This window comes from Chamaea fasciata, unplaced genomic scaffold (genome assembly GCF_029207755.1).
Source record: "Chamaea fasciata isolate MVZ Bird 193981 ecotype frontalis unplaced genomic scaffold, bChaFas1.0.hap1 SCAF_24, whole genome shotgun sequence".
Taxonomy (NCBI): domain Eukaryota; kingdom Metazoa; phylum Chordata; class Aves; order Passeriformes; family Sylviidae; genus Chamaea; species Chamaea fasciata.
Window position 1 is genome coordinate 1,772,245 of NW_027094109.1, and position 20,812 is coordinate 1,793,056.

Here is a 20,812-nt window from a genome sequence, read left to right on the forward strand (position 1 = left end):
GCGCTCTCCGGCACGACCTGCTCTCCAGTTACCCCCAGGTAATTAAGCCCGGCCCTGATTAACTGTTAATTATTTATCAACCTGACAGCACAGGGGGAACCCGACGCCACTGCTGCCGCCTGGGCGCCTGCAATCTCAGGGCCGAGGAGGGGTGCACTTGCCTCGGGAACGGCAGCATCCTTGCATTCCCCTCACGTGGGAATTTAATTCCCGAGTGTTCCCCCCTCCGCACACAAATGTTTTTTGGCTAAAGGAGGGGAAAATACACTGCCAATCCCCTGTGATCAGAGCTGGGGGGTTTGGAGCTGGGGAAGCCAGGCAAGGAGCAAGGTTTGATATTTCATCTCCCACTGTCTGCCACGGCCCAGACCATCAAACATTCATAGGGGCGACTGTGCTGTAACGCAATTCCAGGGGGCTGGAGCAAACCAGGGGGGATTTGGGGGTGCACATGGTGAGGGGGATCACGGAACACTCAGCAAAGTCTGGAAAACTACCTGTCATCTCCCATCTCCCTCACTGATCCTTTAATTAGAATTCAATGCTTGTTACCAAAATCACACTGTTGATACCAAATGTGTGTACTCCCCACAAAGAGGATTTGGGGCTTGAAATGCCCCAGAGTGTTAAAGATGGCAGCGAGGAGCTGCAGAGCCAGGGCCAAGCCCCCCTCCCTCTATGACCAGGTCCTGCTCCCACTGACACACGCCTCTGGCTGTGCTCTCATCGCCTTTTGGTTACTTTTTGTGCCCCTTCAGGTCAGGTTTGGATAGAAATTTGGATGAGGAGAGCACGGTGCCGTAGCCAACCTGACAAATGACACCACTGAGCCAATCAAACCCCACCTGCGAGGGTTGATATATTTCAGAGAAATCTGGCAAAGAAGGAGCCACCCTGGTGATAACAAACAGTTTCATTTATTAAAGATTAACAAAGGCACAAACACAGCCCAGTCCCTGGAGTCCAACTTCTGTCCTCACTGCTGGGACCCCAAACACTTGGATTTCAGGTCCCTGGGGTCCAACCTCTCTCCCCAACTGATGGGATCCCAAATACTTGGATTTCAGACCCTCGGGGCTCCAAACTCTCTCCTGCACTGCTGGGACCCTGAACAACCTGCCGGGTTTTGCCCCGGGATCTGGGATGGCAGCAGTGGATTCCTGCTGCCATCTAGCGAAACAAGGTTCGCTCCAGCCTCTTCTCAGGCAACACAACAGAACTCAACAGCTTCAGGAGGATACACGAGAACTGGGAAGTTTTCCCCTGTGACTTTTCCTCCTGTTTAGAACTAGAACTTGGATTTGGGAGAACGAATCCCTGCTCCTCACTCAGCTGCAAGCTTCTCCAGCTCGTCCATGTTGTACGGATCCAGCTGCTTGATCGTGGTCTCTGTAGGAAGGAAAGAGCAATTGTTGGGATGTGAGCACAGAGCTCGTTCCCCTGAGCCGGTGTCTGCACCACCTGAGTGCCCCACAGCAGCTGGGAAGCTCCCGGAATGCCCACTGCAGCTTTTCCCTCTGCAGGGAAATGGACTGGGAGGAAGTGCAGGGGGAACTGGGTCAGCGGAAGGATCAGCTGGGAGAAAGCGGGAGGGGAACTGGATCAGGGCAGCAGCCACGGCAGCAAGCACAAGCAGCAGCCCCACGGCAGCAGCAGGCAGAGCTCAGCCTCTGATGTGCCCGCGCTCCCTGTTCCCACCTCCACGGCCATGCGGGACAGGGAAGGTTTGTACCCTCCAACTGCAACGTCACAACGTGAAAAGCTCAGGTCAGATCGCTGGGAGTTCATCCTCACACTGGCTCCTTCTGGCCGTGGCTGTGTTCATCCACATGCCAGTTGTTCCAGCTGCTCATTGCTTCTACTCCACAGCAACAATCTTTGCCAGAATGTGTGGCTGTGTGTCTTCTCTGCCTGGTGTCCGCCTCAGGCTCACTCCAGGTTCCAAGGACAGGTGGACATTTAAAGGAACCAAGAGGGCTGAGTGGCTCTGAGGCTGGAGATAAGGAAGGGACACCGTTTCCTGCCCATCAGAAGGCTTCCTCTAAAAATCACAAGGAAAACAGGCACTGGGATTCAAAAAGCCATCAGTGCAGCCCTGGCATCTGGCAAATCCCATGAAAATCCTCTTGATGTTAACAACTGACAATCAATTTCCACTCAGGAAAGATTTCCACAGCTGCCACCTCCTCTCCCACAGCCAGGGCTGAGCTAAGCTGGGACACCAGATCCCCTGGGACAAGAGCTTGCAAGGAAAAACCGCAAATATGCCTGAAGTAGGGATGCTGAGGCATCCTGGGTACTGGTAACATCCCTGCCAAGTTGCACACAACCACCAGGCCTGTTTCTTGGGAAATTTGCCTGCTGGAGAGCAAAAATCACCCTAAAAGCTGCATCTGTCACTTGTTCCCAGCGAGATGAGCCCTGGGGAGAGGAGCAGCCCGACAAGGACTATTTGAGAACAGGAAATGAGCTGGAGGGGATCACAGTCCCAACCCCGCCTCCCAGAGCGGTTCATCCGTGCGGATACTCACGGAAATACTCCTCTATCTTGTGCACCAGCCCCACGGCCCCTCTCTCCACCATGCTGAAGGCGATGCCGCGGTGCCCGAAGCGTCCTGCCCTCCCAATGCGGTGCAGGTAGGTCTCAAAATCCGGCTGGCCGTCCTGATCCACGGGGAGGCCGAAGTTCACCACGGTGGTGACCTGCTGCACATCAATGCCTGGAAAGAGAGGGAAAGGATCCTCTTGGGATACCCCGTCGCACAGGACCAGCTGCTCAAGCCCACGTGGAGGAACAGCAGGCCCGGTGCATTTTGGGCCATCAGAGGGGCGCTGGGGGTCCCAGGATACCTCTGGCACAGACGTTGGTGGCGATGAGCACCTTCTCCTTGCCCTCGCGGAAGCGCTGGATGACGCTGGCCCGCTGCACCACCGTCAGCTCCGCCGTCAGGACGGCAACCTGGTGCCCGTCCCGGCTCATCTTCCCCGACAGCCAGTCTGCCAGCCTCCGGGTCTGCACACACAGGGAGAGGCTGAGGCCAACAGTTCCCCCTCCAGAGTCCCCTGCTCCTTTTGAGGGAGCTCATGGCAGTTTTCAACATTCCCCTGGGGTCTGCTCCTTTGTTTGGGGCCCAAGGGGCCTTACCTGGCAGAAGATCATGACCTGACCGATGGTGAAGCTGCCATAGAGGTTGCAGAGGGCCCTGTACTGCTCATCCGAGCTCTGGCACACCATGAAGTACTGCCTGATGTTGCTCAGGGTGAGCTCCTCCTCACGCAGCTTGATCATGATGGGGTCGGGGATGATCCGCTCCGCAAAGGCCCGCACGGGTTCCTTGTAAGTGGCTGAGAACAGCAGCACTTGGCAGCTCTTGGGAAGAGCCCTGGGGCAGAGAAAAAGCTCTGTCAGCCCCAGAGAGAGCTGCTGCCCAGGAGAAGGGCAGAAACCCTAATTGAAACTGATTTTGTATTGCCTTGGAAAGGAAAGCCAAGAGGGCTGACAAGAAAGATGGAGACGGACTTTTTACAAGAGTCTGGAGTGACAGGAAAAGGGGGGAATGGCTTCACACTGAAAAAAACCAGATTTATATACTAGGAGGAAGTTCTTCCCTGGGAGGAAGGTGAGGCCCTGGCACAGGTTGCACAGAGTAGCTGTGGCTGCCCCATCTCTGGAAGTGTTCAAGTCCAACCTGGATGGAGCTCTGAGCAATCTGATCTAATGGAACGTGTCCCTGCCCATGGGAAAGGGTGGGAACAAGACGGGCTGTAAGGTCCCTTCCACCTGAGGCCATTCTATGATTCCATGAGTCAATCTGAGTGAGGCCTGTAACAGCTCAAAGGAAAGGTAAACAAGGTGAAGTGTGTTCCTGTGTGTCCAGTGCATGCAGTTTTACAGAAAGACAGGCCTGTGGACAAGCCTCTTGGGCACCATGGGGACACTTTTACACTTCTTTGGTGACAGATTCCTTTAAAGCTGAAGGAGAGAAGGGGAAGCAGGGAATCAGGACACCAGCTCTCAGCAATCCTCACCTGTGGATGCGGATGCTCTGACAGGAGAGGCCCTGCATGTCAATCATGATGTCAGCCTCGTCCAGCACGAACAAGGAGATCTTTGTCAGGTCCAGGATGCGTTGCTTGAAGCACCAGTCCAGTGTGGTGCCCGGTGTTCCGATGATGATCTGCTCCTCCAGCGCTGTGCCCTTCAGAACTGCAAGGGGGCAAAAGGCATTTGGCTGCCTCCAGGCACAGAGCTCTCTGTGTTTTCCCTTGGCTTGCTCAGACCCTGGCTGCTCAGTGATGCCGTCAAGGTGTCATCGTGACACTTCCCTACAGCCCTGGGGTGTGGGAACCACCCCCATTTGGGAAAAGGGAGTCTGCAAGCAGCCAGTGGTGGTGAAAAAGCCTCCTCAGTAGAAGAGGGGGAGTAACACTACTTCATTGCCCTTCATGGATGTCTGGGCAGTCCCTGGTAGCTCCAGGCTCTAAGAGGGGATCCCTGTTCTCCCTTCCCATTTCTGGGGCAGTGCTGGTAGCTGTGCAGGGCCGCACTCACCTCGGTTTCCCCGGACAGCGTAGTTCACCTTGATGTCAGTGCAGAATTTCCCAATGGCTCTCACCACCTGCCCGATCTGCAGAGCCAGCTCGTAGGTGGGAGCCAGGCAGAGGCACTGGCAGGAGAGCACAGGAAGGAGCTGTCAGGCCCAGGATGAGGCACACCGGGCAGGGACAGCAAGAGCAGCTCAGGAGCATCCCACAGCACTGAGGTGCAGGGGATGGGGCAGCACGGCACAGCTGGAGGTTCAGGAGCTGGGCTGTGTTACCAGCTCCAGCCAAAGGGGCAGAAAGAAGCTGCTGCTGCTATTTGTGAGGAGGAAATTCCCCTCTCAGAAGCATGGTGCAGCTTGCTCCTGTGCCCTGGTTCAGTCACACTGTCCATACATACAAGAGGAGATCTTACGTGGCAGGAAACAGCCGACAAAGCTGGCTCTGCACCCAGAGAGGGGACTGGGAGTATCTGACCACCAGAAACCAGCAGTGTCTGCAGTTGCTCCTCAAAACCTAAATTCCAGGATAACTGAGGCCTGGATTGATCCACTCTGGCAAGTCAAAGCACCTCCCTGAGGTGGGCACCGTGCTTTCGGTCCTACCTGCCACTGTGACGGGCCTTGGTGATTTATCATCCTGCTCCGGTAGGTAAAGTCACACAGGAACAGGGACAAAGCCCGGAGCTCTGCCCGTGGCAGTGTCCTGGGCACTTGGGCCGACCCCTTCTGCAGCAGCTCTCCCTGTCCTGCATTACCTGAGGATATTTCTCGTTGGCATTGGCTCTGCTCAACATGGCCAAGACAAAAGCTGCTGTTTTCCCTGTCCCTGACTGGCTCTGGGCAATCAGATTTTGGGGCCTGCAAGGCAAAAGCAGCTTAGTGGAATGCAGGGGTCAGGGCGCTCCTGCCTGGCACCACAGGGTTGGGATGGCACGAGGGGCTCAGCCACGCCGCGTTCCTACTCACGGGTATGCCAGCATGAGTGGCAGAGCCTGCTCCTGGATTTTGGATGGTCTGTTGAAGCCCATCATGTAAATCCCCTGCAAGAGTTCCTTCTTCCTGTGGAAACAAAGCATCCCAAGTGCCCGTGTGAAGGAGGCTGGTGCCCTGGAGCATGGTGGGCTCTGGGGCTGTGGCAACTCACAGGAACAGCTCCTCAAAGGTCTTGATGGAATAGAGTGGGGAGGTGGGGTCCCGCTGCAGGATCTCCACATGCTGCTGGGACTCCACCAGGGATGTGTGGATCAACTTGTTCATCAGTGAGAGCTCCGCCAGTGGCACTGGGAAAGGCAGCAACTCCGTAAATAAAACAAATGCAGTCACAGAAATCGTTAGGGTTGGAAGGGATCTCTGGAAATCATCCGGTCCAAACCCTCTGCCAAGGCAGGCTCAACTGGGGCAGGCGACACAGGGATGTGTTCCTTTAGGTCTGGAATGTCTCTGAAGAGGGAGAATCCAGGACCTCCCTGGGCAGCCTGTCCCAGCGCTCTGCCACTCTCCACGTCAGGAAGTTCTCCCTCATGTTGAGGTGGAACTCCTTGTGTTTTAGTTTACAACAAAAGGCTTGCAATGAGAATCCTCTTCTCTCTCCAGAGGATATATTGTTCTGTGGGTTCATCAGAAGCACTGCAGGTAACATCCATTATTCCAGACTCACTATCACCATAAGCATAAACGAGCATCTAAACACACTGCACTGAGCCCTTCCCTCCTCAGGAAGTTAAACACCCCCTTGCATGTCTCTTGATCAACTTACGACTAAATATTGCGGGCCGCCCCTCCCTCGGGACGCCGCGGGGGCCGGTCCGTGCTCGGCGGGGCGCACACCGAGCTCCCCTCCGGGACTCACCTGTCTCCCCGTCCTCCGCCTCGGCCCGAGGCGCGGCCAGGGCGGGGGCCGCGGGGAGCGGGTGGAGGCCGCGGGCCGCGGCGCGGCCGGGCCGCCCGGGGCAGCGGGAGGCCGAGCGGCGCAGCGTGCTCCCCTGCCAGGGCCAGTCCGGGCCGGAGTCGCCGCGGGCCAGGCCGAGCCCGCCGAGCCCGCCGAGCCCGCCGAGCCCGCGACCCGAGCCCGCCATGCAGCCGTCCCACAGCGCCCGGAGCGCCGGATGGGGCGGGAACATCCGGCAGGGGCAGCGGCGGGAGCGGCCGGGCGCAGCGGAGACCCCCGCGGTAGGGTGCGCGTCCTTGGGGTGCTGGGCGCCGGCACCTCCTAGGGCGGGGAGGGTCCTCTGCTGCACACAGGGACTCCATCGGGTGCCAGCACTCGTCCCGATAAGGTTGAGGGGGTTCCTGGACACAGCCTGTCGCATGGCGTGCCGGGAAGCACTGGGGAGCTGGGGACAGGGACCATGGAGGAGGGAGAGTCCCCTGCTGTAGAGAGGGACCCTGCAGGGTTCGGGGCTGTGTGTTCCACCCCCCCCTCAAGGATGCTGAGTCCTGGGACACTGAGAGGAAAGGAGGTGTCCCCAGGGTGATGGAGATGCAGGAATCTCATGGGGCTTTGGGAGGGTCCCCGGGGTGTTGGGGGACAGGGACCCCACAGGGCAGTGAGGGTGCCCAGTTGCACAGAGGGATCCTACATGGTGCCAGCACTGGTCCCCATAAGGTTTTGGGGGTCTCTGGGGAATAGAGACTGCCCCATAGGATAGTGGGGTCCCTGGGGAGTTGGATGACAGGGACCCTGCAGAGTAGGAAGGTCCCTGCTGCAGACAGGGTCCCCACAGGGTCTGAGAGGGGAGGGAAGGGACCCTTGGGTGCTGAAGGAGCAGAGAAACTATAGGACTGGGGGAGGGTTTCAAGGGTTCTGGGGGGCAAAGACCCCTTCACAGACGGATGGTGATCCACAGGGTGCTGGAGAGCCAGGGACCACCAACCTGGAAGGTCCCCTGAGATGCCAGAACCCCTGCACTGGGGGGTGACAGCCAGGTCGTCAAGCCTGTGTGTCCCCCATCTGGGATCACCCCCAGGGGAAGTTCAGGGGAAGTTGGACACGGGACTCCAGGCTGCAGCTGTCACATGCTTCCCATCATCCCGCTCCCTTTTCCAGATGTCCCACTGAGCTTTTGGGGACCCTTTCCTGCACCAGAACTGCCACCTTTTCAGTCCGTTCCCATATCCGGGAAAAAATTAATGCTAACAATAGTAATAACACTCCTAGTAGTGCTAATAATACCTTGCTTCCATCCTAAAGCTCCTTTATTTTAAAGATGAGGTAAAATAAGGCAAAGGCAGCAGAGTTAGGTGATGCAGAGATAAGTCTGGAATAATGGATGTTGCCTGCAGTGTTCCTAATGAACCCACAGAACAATAAGGAATCTTTGCAGGTGCTTTATTGAGAAGAAAAGATATTGCCGAGACGTTGCAAAGAAAACCTCCTCCACACCAAAACTTAACCCGCTTGAAGCTCACCAGGGGGATTTTCCAGACTATGGAGGTTGTTGAGGAGGAGAAAGCAGCAGGGCCGGGGCTCTAGGAAGAGCTGTTGTGGCGGGGCATGAGGCCGTGGGCCAGGTACCAGCGCACACTGAAGCGCAGGGAGTCGCGCTTCTTGGTCGTGGGCACCTCGTACATGTTGGGGACGAGGCGTTTCTGTGCCCGGCGCGGCAGCCCCGACTGCTGCATCTGCATCCGCACGGCCCAGCGCAAGCCCTGATGTGTGTCCTGCCCGGGAATGCTGAATCTTTCCCAGTCTTGTTTATATCCGTTAAGTTTGGCCACTGGGTCAGTTCTCTTCTGTCTAACGGCCTTTGGAGCAATGTAGTTCATGGGCACTAGCCCTGGAATGGGGTACTCGGATATAGTGTCGCTCTCATAATCCCCACGGAGAGAGTAGGGGCGGTCCTCAGGGTCATCATCACAGTGCAGGTAGTTCTGCAGGGTGCCACTGCTGGTCCCTATTTCCTCTTCAGGGATGCCATCATCCACATAAGCGCTGCGATGGCCCAGGCTCCGTGGCTTGGCGTTCGCTGACTCATCAAAAACCTCCACCCTTCCATCGGGTCTGTGCCTCAGCACCTTCCTCTTCATCACCAACATCTTGGCTTCTGTCTGATCCATGGGATAGGCTGGCTGTGCGCCAAAATCGATGGATGAGTCGGCATAGGGATCATGGTGGGAACATGACGGCCTCTCGCCGTGTCCCTGCCAGGCCCTCAGCTGGCTCAGACTGGCTGCCAGCTCATCCTCACTATCTACTCCTAGGATGTTCTCCATGGTTCCCACCAAACTGGGTGGATTCTGCAGAAAAAGAAACCAGGGTTAATTTATTGCAGTAAATTCAGGCTGCCTAAAGATGTCAGAGGCCTCTGACACTCAAATTTTTGGGTTCAGGGGTGTTGGTTTAGGTTGGGGGTGTCCTCAGTGTGCTGCTAAACCTCCTGCTACCAGCAGAAGGCTCCTCCCTACTGTAACACAAACACAACCCCTAAATTCCTGCTGGGAAACTACACTAGAAATAATTATGTGATAAATTAAGTCCTGATGGAAAAACACAAGGCAGGTTCCATGCACTGGGCAAAAGATTAATGGTCTTTTCTCGTACCTCTGCTTCTAAATCCACAATATTTGGTCATAATTTGATCAAGAGACATCCAAGAGGGTGTTTTATTTCCAGAGGAGAGAAGGGCTCAGTGCAGTGTGTTTAGATGCTCATTTATGAGTCTGGTGATAGTAAACCTCCAGCCCTGCGACAAAAAGGGATCCAGACACAGATTCCACTCTCAGCACGGGTTTAAGATCTCTTTAAGGCAATTTGAAAAGCCGCAAGTGTTGCCGGTGCCGCTGGGAACAGTGGGAGCAGATGGTGGGGCGGGATGAGTGGCAGCCATCAGCACGCTGTCTGCAGCGGGGATGCAGGTGTGAAAGTGACAAGGGCTCCGTGACGGGCTCGCCGGGAACGTGCTGCTGCTGACGGAGCAGATCCCATCAGCTGGGGGAAGAGGAGTGATTGAAGAGTCCAAAAAAAGAGATATGAGTGAGATGAAGCTGCCTGAGCTAAGCACCAGTGGCCCTGCCCTGCCTGTGCTCCCCTGGGAACACCAAGGGGCTCAGACAATAAGGACTGACTCTGTTGGTAACAGTTATTTTGCAGAACAAGCCTAGAGATCTAATAAAAAGCACATAAAAATGGAAATCCACCATTTTTTTCTTTCCCTGCAGACCCCAAGGATCCACCAGGATCTGACACTCCAAGGTGGTGGCTATGGCTGAGGAGAGCACAGCTACTGACCATGAGCAGCTCCTGAGGAGGGTGCAGGAACTGGAAGTGGAGGTGAAACGGCTGCAGGAGAAGCTCCGGGAGGACAAGGAGGGTGCTGGGAGGAGAGAGGCTCCTCCAGCCCCTGGGAAAGCCAGGAAACGCCAACAACGGCCCTTCGATTTCGGTGCCCACGGCCGCAGACACGTGGCCCTGCGCATCGCCTACCTGGGCTGGGGCTACCAGGGCTTTGCCAGCCAGGAGAACACCCCCAACACCATCGAGGAGAAGCTCTTTGAAGCCCTGAAGAAGACACGGCTGGTGGACGACAGACAGACGTCCAACTACCACCGCTGCGGGCGCACGGACAAGGGAGTCAGTGCCTTCGGGCAGGTCAGCATCTCCATGGAGGTTCCTGTTGGTTTCTCTGGGTGGGATGGAGTTCTGATGGGATTGCTGTCCCACAGCACAGCTTGGGATTTGTTCTTTAAAAGCCATCAGCTCTTAATCCTGGAGGTGAACCTGACAATGGCTTCCTTCAGGTGCAATGATGATTTCAGACCTTTTTAGTGCCATTTTCCCCCCATATTAGTTGTTTTCCAGGGCCCTGTTTTAGGAAGGTAAAATGTGTTTTAGGCTGCAGATTCCCCAATAGCTCAGTGATGCCCTGCCCTCTCAGCTGATTTAACTTACCAACCCTACAAAAATCCAAAATCTCCAGGAATTGGCTCCGTTCCTGCAGCATCAGGCAGCTGAATTCTTGCACAGAAGGGTTTGAGGGGAGCTGCAGCCAGCGGAAGGGAGCGTGGGAGTGGGAGCTGGAGGGAGGGAAGCAAGCTGGCCTGCTTGGTGGGCATGGAGCCATCAGGCTGGCTGAGACACTGGGGAGAGCACAACCTTGGTGGCTTCACCACAGGGCTGGGTCTCCTTCCCTCCCGGCACAGAAAGCAAAGCTGGCATAAGTTTAGCTTCAAATGGCTGCTCTGCTCTCCTTCACACGATGAGCCACATGAAATCAGGGCATTTGGTGCCTTCTCTTGCACCGCTTCAGCACACAGCACCCACGGTGGGAATGAACTTGTTCCTACACCAGGCTTCCCGGCCAGCCAGGCTGTTACTGCCTTCCAGTCATCACCTCCAGCTTGGAAAAAAAAAAGCACATTATAACCCAGTGACTAAAGATGAAGCCATTCCGAGACCGCGCTACGTAGGCAGCCTGCAACTTTCCCTGTTTTATTAATGGAATCCATGGCATCTGCTCAGGTCCTCAGAGGCACTCACAGCTCTGCCATGGTAGGATTGCCTGTCTGAAGCCACCTTCATCTGTAGGATCTGTAGGAGATCCTGGATTTATTTCCCAGAGGTGTGGGAAGACTTGGCTGCACATGCCGCTGTGCCCATCCATCCATCCATCCATCCATGCTCTAATCCTGGCTTTCCTCATTTCTGCAGGTGATCTCCCTGGATCTCCGCTCCAGCCTGCCAGAGGGGCAGCAGCTCAACGGCCACGAGGGCGAGGGGCAGCAGGAGGAGCTCCGCTATACCCACATGCTGAACAGGGTGCTGCCGCCCGACATCCGGGTGCTGGCCTGGGCCCCCGTGGAGCCGGAGTTCAGCGCCCGCTTCAGCTGCCTGAGCCGGACCTACCGGTACTTCTTCCCCTGCGCCCAGCTGGACGTGGCCCTCATGGACGCCGCGGCCCAGCGCTACGTGGGCACCCACGACTTCCGCAACCTCTGCAAGATGGACGTGGCCAACGGGGTGCTCAACTTCCAGAGGACGATCCTCAGCGCCAGGGTGACGTGGGTGGACAGGGGAGGAGAAGCCGGGCCACGGGATCCCTTCCGGCTGTGCCAGTTTGAGGTGACAGGGCAGGCGTTCCTGTACCACCAAGTGCGCTGCATGATGGCCGTGCTCTTCCTCATTGGCCAGGGCATGGAGAGCCCGGATGTCATTGATGAGCTGCTGAACGTGGAGAAGAACCCCCGGAAACCACAGTACAGGTAGGGATTGGTCTGGAAAACCCAGTGGGCTGCTCTTCAGAGCAACGTGTGGAGTGCCACTGGCAAGCCATGCCAGCACATGAAGCAGTCTGACGCACGCAAACAGGCTGCCAGTGGCCTCACTGGAATGTATCCACAAGGATCTCTGTTTTCTTGCTCTTGAGAAAAGTTTTGATAGCTGTAGTCCTTGGTATTTGGTGAAAATTAAGTCGCTTTTTACTCAGAAAGGAAGTTCTGTGAAGGTTGGGGCTGGTTGTGGCAGATCCCTTGTTCTTGAGCCGTTTTGTGGTCCCACCTCCTGTCCTTGTCCCCAGCATGGCGGTCGAGTTCCCCCTGGTCCTGTACAACTGCGAGTTCCCAGACCTGCAGTGGCTCTACGACCCAGAGGTGCAAGGCTTCAATGTGACACACTTGCAGCAGCTCTGGGCCAGCCATGCTGTCAAAACCCACGTGCTACGGGACATGTTGGCTGGGCTGGATGCTGCTCCCGTGGCCACCAGAAAAGGTAGAGGGAGTTTGGGGGAAGTAACTTGGAATGCACGCTGACAAACAGCAGGGTTAGATGGGATATTGGGAAGAAATTCTCCCCAGTGAGGGTGGGGAGGCCCTGGCACAGGGTGTCCAGAGAAGCTGTGGCTGCCCCATCCCTGGAAGTGTTGAAAGCCAGGCTGGACAGAGCTTGGAGCAACCTGGCATAGTCCATGGCAGAGGGTGGAACAAGATAAGCTTTTAAGGTCCATTCCAACACAACCATTACGGGATTCTGTGAATTACGGAGGATTAACTTGTTGTTTTTCCGTGATGTCACAGGTCCAGGGAGCAGCCTGGTGCCCTGGGGTGAGCTGCAGCCCCCGCTCCACAGCCAGGTCAGCGGCTTCGTGGAAGGGGTCCAAGCCCGCACCTACAAGCCGCTGCTGGCCCGGCCCAGATGCGAGGGGCTGGAGGCGCGGATCGAGCACTTCGTGCGGAGGGGCCGCATCGAGCCGCCCCAGGGGCCGGGGGAGTGGGCCGGGGAGCCCCCCGAAGGCAAACGGGGCAGCACTGGAGCCCCCGAGCAGCTGCCCAAGAGGGTCTGTATGGACACCGAGTGACGGGGCACGTCGCCATGGGGGGCAGCTGAGGCTTCACCCTTTTTTTAAATTACTGTTATTGAAAAAAATTTCGTTTTTTTCAGTGCTATTTTTTATAAATCTCAAGAAAACCGGTGTAAGGGTGTCGTGTTCCGGCTTGGGGGCAGTGGGAGGGGGCTCAGCGCCCCCGGCGGGGCAGCCCTGAGGGGACGGCTGAGGGCGTTCTGGGCCGGGATCCCCCACCCCTCTCGCCCCCCGGTACCTGCGGCCCGGCCGCGACGCTCCCAGCGCTCCGTTGCGACCCGCAACCGCCGCCGCGGTTTAAACACCCCCGCGCGCTACCATTGGCCAGCGCGGCTGTCGCTCAGCTGGCGGCACCTTCCCATTGGACAGGCGCTCCGCGGTGCCGCACCCGCGGCGTCGCCATTGGCCGCCAGAGGGACGCGGAGAAGAGGCAGAAGATGGCGGCGGGCGGCGGCGCGGCGAGGCGCTGTTGGCGGAGCGGCGCGGGGCTGGCGCAGGCGGTGCGTGGCGTCTGCGGGAGCGGGCGGGCGGCGGCGGCTCTGCGGGCAGAGGAGCTGGCGGAGAGGCTGCGGAAGAGCGAGGAGCAACAGCGAGAGGTGAGCGGAGTGCGGGCCGCTGGAGGCCTGGAGCCCCCGGACTACAACTCCCGGCGTGCGCAGCGCGGGCCGTCACGGGGAGCGGGACTCGGCGGGTGAGAGGGATCGGGTGGGATGGGAGAAAAAACATCCAGTCCCACCACCCCTGCCATGGGCAGGGACACCTTCCTCTATCCCAGGTTGCTCCAAGCCCCGTCCAGCCTGGCCTTGGACACTGCCAGGGATGGGGCAGCCACAGCTTCTCTGGACAGCCTGTGCCAGGGCCTCCCCACCCGCACAGGGAAGATTTACTTCCCAATATCCGCTCTAACTCCGTCTTTTGTCAGTGTGAAGTCATTCTCCTTATCCTGTCCCTCCAGACCCTTGTCCAAAGTCCCTCTCCAGCTCTCTTGAAGCCCCTTTAGGCAACTGGAAGGGGCTCTGAGCTCTCTCTGGAGTCTCGTCCTGGTGAACACCTGCATCTCTCCCAGAGCAGAGGGGCTCCGGCCCTGGGAGCATTTCTGTGGCCTCCTCTGGACTCTGTCCAGCAGCTCCAGGTCCTTCCTGTGCTGGGACCCCCAAGCTGGAGGGAGCTCTGCAGGTGGGGGTCTCCCCTGAGGGGGCAGAGGGGCAGAATCCCCCCTCCCCTGCTGCCCACGCTGGGGGATCAGCCCAGCACAGGGCGGTTCTGGGCCAGGGCCTGTCCAGCTCTCACCCACCAGCGCCACAAGTGCTTCTCCCAGAGCTGCTCTCCATCCCTTCATCCCCAGCCTGGATTGATCCTGGGGTTGCCCTGATCCAGGTGCAGCGCCTGCCCTTGGCCTCGTTGAACCTCATGAGATTCCCCAAGGCCACTGACTGAGTTTGTCCTGATCCCTCTGGATTCCATGCTTTCCATCAGTCACGGAGCAGGAGCACATGGAAGGCGAGCACGTTGCTGCAGGTCACAGGGCAGGTTTGTGTGAAAGCCAAGAGCTGTTTGCACCCCACCACTGGTGTCTCGTTGTCTCCTCAGATCCCCAAGGACCCGACGCAGCGATGGCTCCGGGAACTCACTGGACTGAGCCAGCAGCTGCAGCAGGTTCACCCCAATGTCCTGGCCAAGATCCTTAAGGAGAGAACTGTCTACCAGAATGAGGAGATTGTGGTGATAGACAAACCCTACGGGCTCCCTGTGCACGGTGAGGGGCAGTGGGGAATGGAAATGGATCTGTGGTGCTGACAGGGATCCTCTGTCTCTGTCCTTCCTGTGCTGGGGTTTGCCTTTCCAGGGAGGGTTCCAGGGACTTTGTCACTGTCAGATCTCGGCCTTCCCCTCGCATTTTGGGGTGATTTAGGGTGCATGGGGAGTACGAGAGGTGAGACTCCTTGCTGCCCTGGGTCACGCAGGCGGCCCCGGCATCAAGAACTGCATCGCTGATGTGCTGCCCATTTTGGCCAAGATGCTGGAGAACATGAAAGCTGACCCCCTCCACCTCTGCCACCGGCTGGACAAGGAGACCACGGGTGCGATGGTGCTGGCACGGAGCAAGGAGGCAGCGGAGAAGATCCGTCTGCTCTTCAAAACCCGTCAGGTGGAGAAGATCTACTGGTAGGAAAGGTTTGAGTGAAGAAGGGGGTTTAAGAAAAGGGTGAGGGGACAATCCCTGGGGTGTGGGGGCTTTGGGGAAATAGGGGGTGTTGGTTAACTTCCCCTTCTACACCATTTTATGGGACTGTGTCATGGGAGAGGGGCTGAGGGGATGGTTCCCATCCTGTGAGAGCAACACCCTGCAGACCTCTGCTTTCTCTTTCCAGGGCAGTTGTACTGGGCGACCCGGACCCTGTTGAGGGTGTTGTGGATATCCCCATTGTGGAAAAGGAGGTGCAGAGCCACCAGTCCCACTACAAGGTGAGTCCCGTGTTCCCTCGGCCACCATTCTGGCCAGGCAGCCCCAGCATCCCCTCCGGTCTCCCCCAACTCCCCCTCTCACCACCCTTCAGATGACGCTGGCTCCCAACTACCGCCTGTGTCCAGAGGATGGGAAGGTGGTGAAAATCCGCAGGAACCGGAACGCTGAGAGCGCGGTGACCCGGTACCGCCGGCTGGCCTCTGCCTCCGCCTGCTCGCTGCTGGAGCTCCAGCCCATCACCGGTGCGTCAGGCCTGCCGGCTGTCCCGGGGCTGGATCTGCTCCCTGTGCAGTCAGCAGCAGCTCTGGAAGGGGGAACTTGTCATTAGACATGAGTGGAATCCTTTTTGGGACAAAGCTCTGGGAATAAGCCCTGCTGGGGCAAGGCTTTGCTGCCGAGCTATTTGCCACTGCCAGCGATTTCGGCAGTGCCAGGGCTTTGTCCAGCACTGAGGGTGGTGGGTGCCAAGGCCTGGCACAGCTGGATGCCACCTTTCTCTTCTTCCCCTTTTCTTCTCAGGGGTGAAGCACCAGATCCGGGTTCACCTGGCCTATGGATTGGGATGTCCCATCCTGGGGGATCACAAATACTCACACTGGAGCAAACTGGCGCCCCAGGTAAGGCAGGTCTTGCACTGGAGAGCAGCTGGAGCTGGATACAGCCCCTTGTGTCCCCCAGCTCCTCGTGTGCTAGGGATTTCAAGTCCCAGCTGAAAAGCTGCAGTTTTGAAGGGAACATTTTCTGTTCTTGCTGCAGAAGCTTCCTGAGCTCACCCTGAGGAGGCTGAAGCTGGAGCAGAGTAAAGCTCGGCACCTGCCCCTGCACCTGCACGCCCACAGGCTCTGCCTGCCCCTGGGCCAGCCCTTAGACTTTGTCTGCAAGCCACCCTTCTTCTTCCAAAAAACCCTGAGGAAACTAGAGCTGGACATCCCTAAGGACTGATGAGGCAGGACTGGAATGATGCCGTGTATCTCTGCATCTCCCGCACATGACAGCAGCTGTGCCCACCTTGGAGCCAGTGCTGGGGTGAAGCCTGCAGTCTCTGTGCTGGTGCTGAATTTGCTGGATTCAGATTGGATGCCTGCATGTGCTTCTGGCCCAGGAAAACAGCTGGACACACTGAAGAGCCTCTAGTTGAGACAAACAAGGCTGTGTGGAAGATGGGCTTTGCCTGATCTGGGTTTTGAACTTGTCTCTGGGCAATAAAAGCTCCAGTTCCTTTGAGGGAACGTGTTGTGTGTCTCTGTGCTCTACCCAGGTGGGGCTCAGTCCCTGTGGAGGTTTTAGCAGACCTGGCTGCTGCCCCTCCCAGATTTTGGAACTTTCACTTGTCTCTCCAGAGTTGTTTAGCTCAGATTTGGAGAGTCCCTTCATTGGTAAATTCATCGAAAGTGCAATTTGGCAGTGGCTGTGCTACTTTTTTGCTGTGTGGAGAGACTGCACAGGGAGTTCCTTGGCTTAGCTGGGCTGAGCAGCCCTGAGACTGCCCTTGCTCTGTGCTGCCAGCAGCATTGGTGTGAGTTTCTCAGCACTGTGCTGCTGGGAAACTGTTCTGTCCCACTGCTCCTTCAGTCACCCTATCCCTTATTTCTAGAACCCCTTATTGGGATCCCTTGCCCTTGGGAGCTTTCCTTGGAGGCAGATTCTTCCCCTGTGCCCTGAGAGGGAGGCAAGAGGAGCGATTGATGATCTGGGGAATTGCAGCTGAGGTTCTGCCTCAAAATTATCTCATTTGGTGTCTCCTGACCTGTCTGAGGAGCTTGAGGCTGGGCAGCAGAATGTTCTCTGGCCCCCCTGGCTGGTTTGGGTGCTGAAAAGGGCTTTTTGTACCCCACGGGGCCACTGTGTGTCTGGCTGGGGCTTCTTGCTGTGGGAGGGCCCAGTCCCCTGGCTCCCTGCTGAAAATAGCTGGGGACCCCCATGCCCTCAGGCCACAGCGCCAGAAACTTGTTGGCTGATGAGAGAGGGACATAAAACCACGGGGAGCCAGGAGCAGCCGTGGCCGGGCAGGAACGCTGCCCTGCAGGAATGCTGTCAGGGAGAAAAGCTGCCTTCCCAGCCTGCTGCCTTCCCAGCTCGCTGCTGCGGCTGCTGGGGTGGGTTTTTCTATTTCTATTTGTGAAAAGGCTTCCCCTGTAATTACGAGGTGATTTAACGCCCTGTCTGAGCTGTCGTTCACAGCTGCCGGACACACAGAGCTCAGCAGGGACTCCTCAGTCCTGCAAAGTCGCTCCTTGAGCCAGTCACACTTCAGGCAGCCCTCGCCGGTGTCCCCTCCTCACTTCAAAATGTCCCTCTCACACACGGCTGCCGAGTACATGCTCTCTGATGCTCTGCTCCCGGATGCCAGCAGTTCCCGAGCCAAGGGCTTGCGGCTGGAGCTGCCGAGCGATCGCCTGCTGAAGTTTGTCACCGTGGGGCTGCCCCTCTTCCTCGTCTCACTGGCTTTCGCCCGGGAGTTCTCTGCTGGTGAGTTGCAGCTTTTCCAATGTGTTCTTCGGGTCGTGGGCAATCACCAGCGGTGGTTTGGTTGTTGTGGCAAAACCCCCTTGTATTCCTGATGGTGTCGTGATCCAAAGCGGAACAGCCTGAAGTCTGGTTTTAGGAGCTGTTCTGCCTCATGGGTGATCATAGATTGTTTTTAATGGATCATAATTGACTGGGAGAGCCTGGGAACAGCTGTGCTAACCCCAGGAGCAGCACCGAGTCAATGCCCAGCATCAGTTGCTTGCGCCCAGCACCTTTGGGTGCCACGGGCTTGTTTCCAAGGAGGAAGAGGAGGAGGAGGGTGCCAACAGCATGGATGCATTGTGACCTCAGGCTAAATCTGGCCTCGGCCAACATCCAGCTGCTCTCCCTGAGGATTTGGTTTTACTCCAGTTTCTGGCTGGTTAGCCTATAATTCCCTACACTGTGTACACACCACTACGCACAAAGGGTTTGTGTTTGGGAAGAGATGGAAAAGTCCTCGCTAGAAAAACAGCAGCTCCAAAATGACCATGAAAAACGCTTTTTTTGATTCAAAGCAATGTCTGAGATGTAATTACCCTCCTGTAAGGCATTGGCTCGTGGCTTTGGAGTGTTCCTCCACCTTCCATGGCTGAGGTTTGCTCTCCTCCTCCTCACCCCAGGCTCCCAGATCAGCTGCTTCTCTCCCACCAACTTCACGGGAAAGCAGTCCGCCTACACTGACACGGCTTGCTGGGACTCCCTCATCCACCATGGCTTCGATGCCGAGGGACGTGCCATCACCAAGTCCCTCTGGGCTCTCAAGGTAGGGTCAAAATCATGTCTGGGTGCTCCTGCATCCCATCAGGATGTCCACAGCAAGAGCAACTCCGCATCCTCAATGCCATTTGTCTTCTTTGCCCAGGTCTTCCCCTACTCGCTGCTGGTGGTGGCGGTGCTGATGTACCTGCCGTACCTGCTGTGGCGTTACGCTGCTGCCCCTGCCCTGCACTGCGACCTTCTCTTCATCATCGATGAGCTGGATAAATCCTACAACCGCTCCGTGCGCCTGGTGCAGCACATGAAGAAGATCCAGCAGGCCAGTGCCGAGCCGGAGCAATTCTGGGAGGAGTACGAGAGGTGAGGCCAGGCCAGGTCACCGTGGCCCTTAGAGTCCCTCCATGTGGCATTGTAGCTGCGCCCAGCATGGAGCTGGGTGAAATGCGGGGTGCCTCTCACTCCCCCTGTATCCCTCCACCCCCAGGGCCCGCCGGGAGAGGTATTTTGAGTTCCCATTGCTGGAGCGGTACCTGACCTGCAAGCAGCACGCCCATGCCCTGGTGTTCATCTACATCCTGCGGAACCTGCTGCTGCTCCTGTTCCTGGCTGCCACCTGCCTCTACCTGGTCTTTCTCCACCTTAACATCTTCTTCCAGGATGAATTCAGCTGCTCCATCAAAACGGGGCTGCTCCAAGCAGAGCCGCACATCCCCCCGCTCATCCCTTGCAAGCTGGTCTTCTTCTCCGTGTTCCAGATCATCAGCGTCTCAGTTGGCAGTGTCTATGTCCTCCTCATCCCCGTTGTCATCTACAATGCCCTGCAGCTCTGCCAGTGGGACAAGGGGCTGCTCTCTGTCTATGAGATGCTGCCTGCCTTCGACCTGCTCAGTCGCAGGATGCTCACCTGCCCCCTCAACGACCTCAACGTCATCCTTCTCTTCCTCCGCGCCAACATCTCTGAGCTGACCTCCTTCAGCCGCCTCAATGCCGTCAGTGCCCTGAGGGAAGCCACTGCCAACAAGGAGGACATCGATACTGTCATTGATTTCATGACCCTGCTGGCTGGGCTGGAGACCACCAAGCCCAAACACCAAGCTTGCAGCCCCGAGGCCGAAGGCAGTACAGCCCTCTCCAATGGTGCAGCCCTAGGTAGGCTTTTTGGGTAGCGACAACTTCTTCCCTCTTCTCTTGGCTCCCACACCGCAGGATCCCACCCTAGAAATGTGGCTGGACCACCCAAAATCCTTTGCCAAGACCTTAAGGTGTTAGGGGCATAGCTGGGGGTCACTGTGAGGGCTGACAAATCCTGAAAGGGGTTCTGGCATCCAGAGTGTGATGTTACTGCGATCCAAGGTGTGGGCAGGGGTTGCTATAGGAACAGCAAGCCAAGAGAATGCTGCTTAAATCCAAGCTCTGGGCAAACTGCAGGGCTGGGAGGGTCCCTGGTTTTGGAAGCTCATCCTGCTGGGAGTGGGGTTGGGAGTTTTAAATCCTGGGAGGCTGATGCTAAGGATGCCATGCCCGCCCCCTTCTCCCGTTCACAAGGCACTGGTAGGCACAGTGGGGCTGTGTGTGGAGATGGAGATGGGTTCCTGCATTCCCAGGACCTGCACTGCTCCCTCTCCCATGTGCTTTGCATTTTGGGGAGATGGATGCCTCCTTTGGGGTCTCACAGGGAGCCCTGGTGCCCATGGCAAGTGGTCTGCAGGCTGTGTGAGACAGCCCAGTCCCACAGATAGGAGCCAAGAGGCCTGGGCTTCATTCCTGGCCCTGAACACAGTCTGAATTATGGTTTAAAAAAATCCAGACTGAGCCGGATTCTGCATTCTCGTTACCATGGCAACCCAGGGCCAGCACAGCTGGCTCCTGGGCCAGTTACTCAGTGCTGGAAAAAGCCCAGATCCTAGTCTGCCATTGCCCAGCTAATTAACTGCCTGCTCTTCCCCCCTTGTCTAGAACCAAAGCCTGGAGTGGAAACGATGGGAAAAGCCTCACGAGACTCGCTTGGCTCTGCCTGACCCAGGAGCAGGCAGGGATCCCATGATCCCAGGATCCACTTTTCTGACACAGCTGCCCCAGAGCAGCCGGGCTGAACCCACCTGCGCTTCCTGCACCTGGCCTTTCCCTTCTTATGTACATTTGTCCAGCAATAAAGAGTTAAACAATCCATGTTTTGTGCAGAACCTCTCGAGTCTCTTAAGTGCTGGGTGAAACACTTTGCCTCTTCCACACAAATTTCCCTGCTTTTATGGCAAGAGGTGGAGAATGGAGGATTACGAATG

General features: G+C 57.1%; 5 protein-coding genes across 9 annotated transcripts; 3 read left to right on the plus strand and 2 right to left on the minus strand.

Annotated features, from left to right (window-relative positions):
• Window positions 1–895: 895 nt before the first annotated feature.
• DDX25 (DEAD-box helicase 25) lies at window positions 896–6,638 on the minus strand. 4 transcript variants are annotated; one of them, XR_010723726.1, is made up of 11 exons: window positions 6,394–6,638; window positions 5,689–5,824; window positions 5,511–5,603; window positions 5,300–5,402; window positions 4,553–4,667; window positions 4,030–4,207; window positions 3,146–3,383; window positions 2,851–3,013; window positions 2,532–2,720; window positions 1,733–2,041; window positions 896–1,389 (listed from the first exon to the last, which is right to left on the minus strand). XR_010723726.1 is itself a non-coding variant. In XM_066203277.1 (10 exons), the coding sequence occupies exons 1-10, from the start codon at window positions 6,617–6,619 to the stop codon at window positions 1,325–1,327; spliced, it is 1,506 nt and encodes a 501-aa protein (XP_066059374.1). In that variant the 5' UTR covers window positions 6,620–6,638; the 3' UTR covers window positions 896–1,324. The 4 variants fall into 4 exon arrangements, 2 of the variants coding, with proteins under 2 accessions (XP_066059374.1, XP_066059375.1); XR_010723727.1 differs by having other exon boundaries at window positions 1,699–2,041; XM_066203277.1 differs by lacking the exon at window positions 1,733–2,041.
• PUS3 (pseudouridine synthase 3) lies at window positions 6,628–12,946 on the plus strand. Of its 2 annotated transcripts, none has more exons than XM_066203279.1 (5): window positions 6,628–6,718; window positions 9,702–10,131; window positions 11,191–11,741; window positions 12,056–12,246; window positions 12,552–12,946. In XM_066203279.1, the coding sequence occupies exons 2-5, from the start codon at window positions 9,745–9,747 to the stop codon at window positions 12,830–12,832; spliced, it is 1,410 nt and encodes a 469-aa protein (XP_066059376.1). In that variant the 5' UTR covers window positions 6,628–6,718; window positions 9,702–9,744; the 3' UTR covers window positions 12,833–12,946. The 2 variants fall into 2 exon arrangements, with proteins under 2 accessions (XP_066059376.1, XP_066059377.1); XM_066203280.1 differs by having other exon boundaries at window positions 6,632–6,713.
• HYLS1 (HYLS1 centriolar and ciliogenesis associated) lies at window positions 7,858–13,132 on the minus strand. The gene is made up of 2 exons (XM_066203282.1): window positions 13,074–13,132; window positions 7,858–8,780 (listed from the first exon to the last, which is right to left on the minus strand). The coding sequence occupies exon 2, from the start codon at window positions 8,754–8,756 to the stop codon at window positions 8,013–8,015; it is 744 nt and encodes a 247-aa protein (XP_066059379.1). The 5' UTR covers window positions 8,757–8,780; window positions 13,074–13,132; the 3' UTR covers window positions 7,858–8,012.
• A 111-nt stretch (window positions 13,133–13,243) lies between these two features.
• Window positions 13,244–16,526, plus strand: RPUSD4 (RNA pseudouridine synthase D4). Its single transcript, XM_066203281.1, has 7 exons — window positions 13,244–13,431; window positions 14,426–14,591; window positions 14,800–15,001; window positions 15,208–15,301; window positions 15,394–15,544; window positions 15,822–15,919; window positions 16,059–16,526. The coding sequence occupies exons 1-7, from the start codon at window positions 13,273–13,275 to the stop codon at window positions 16,242–16,244; spliced, it is 1,056 nt and encodes a 351-aa protein (XP_066059378.1). The 5' UTR covers window positions 13,244–13,272; the 3' UTR covers window positions 16,245–16,526.
• A 1,064-nt stretch (window positions 16,527–17,590) lies between these two features.
• PANX3 (pannexin 3) lies at window positions 17,591–20,672 on the plus strand. Its single transcript, XM_066203535.1, has 5 exons — window positions 17,591–17,771; window positions 18,434–18,576; window positions 18,676–18,890; window positions 19,015–19,649; window positions 20,502–20,672. The coding sequence occupies exons 1-5, from the start codon at window positions 17,591–17,593 to the stop codon at window positions 20,546–20,548; spliced, it is 1,221 nt and encodes a 406-aa protein (XP_066059632.1). The 3' UTR covers window positions 20,549–20,672.
• Window positions 20,673–20,812: the final 140 nt, after the last annotated feature.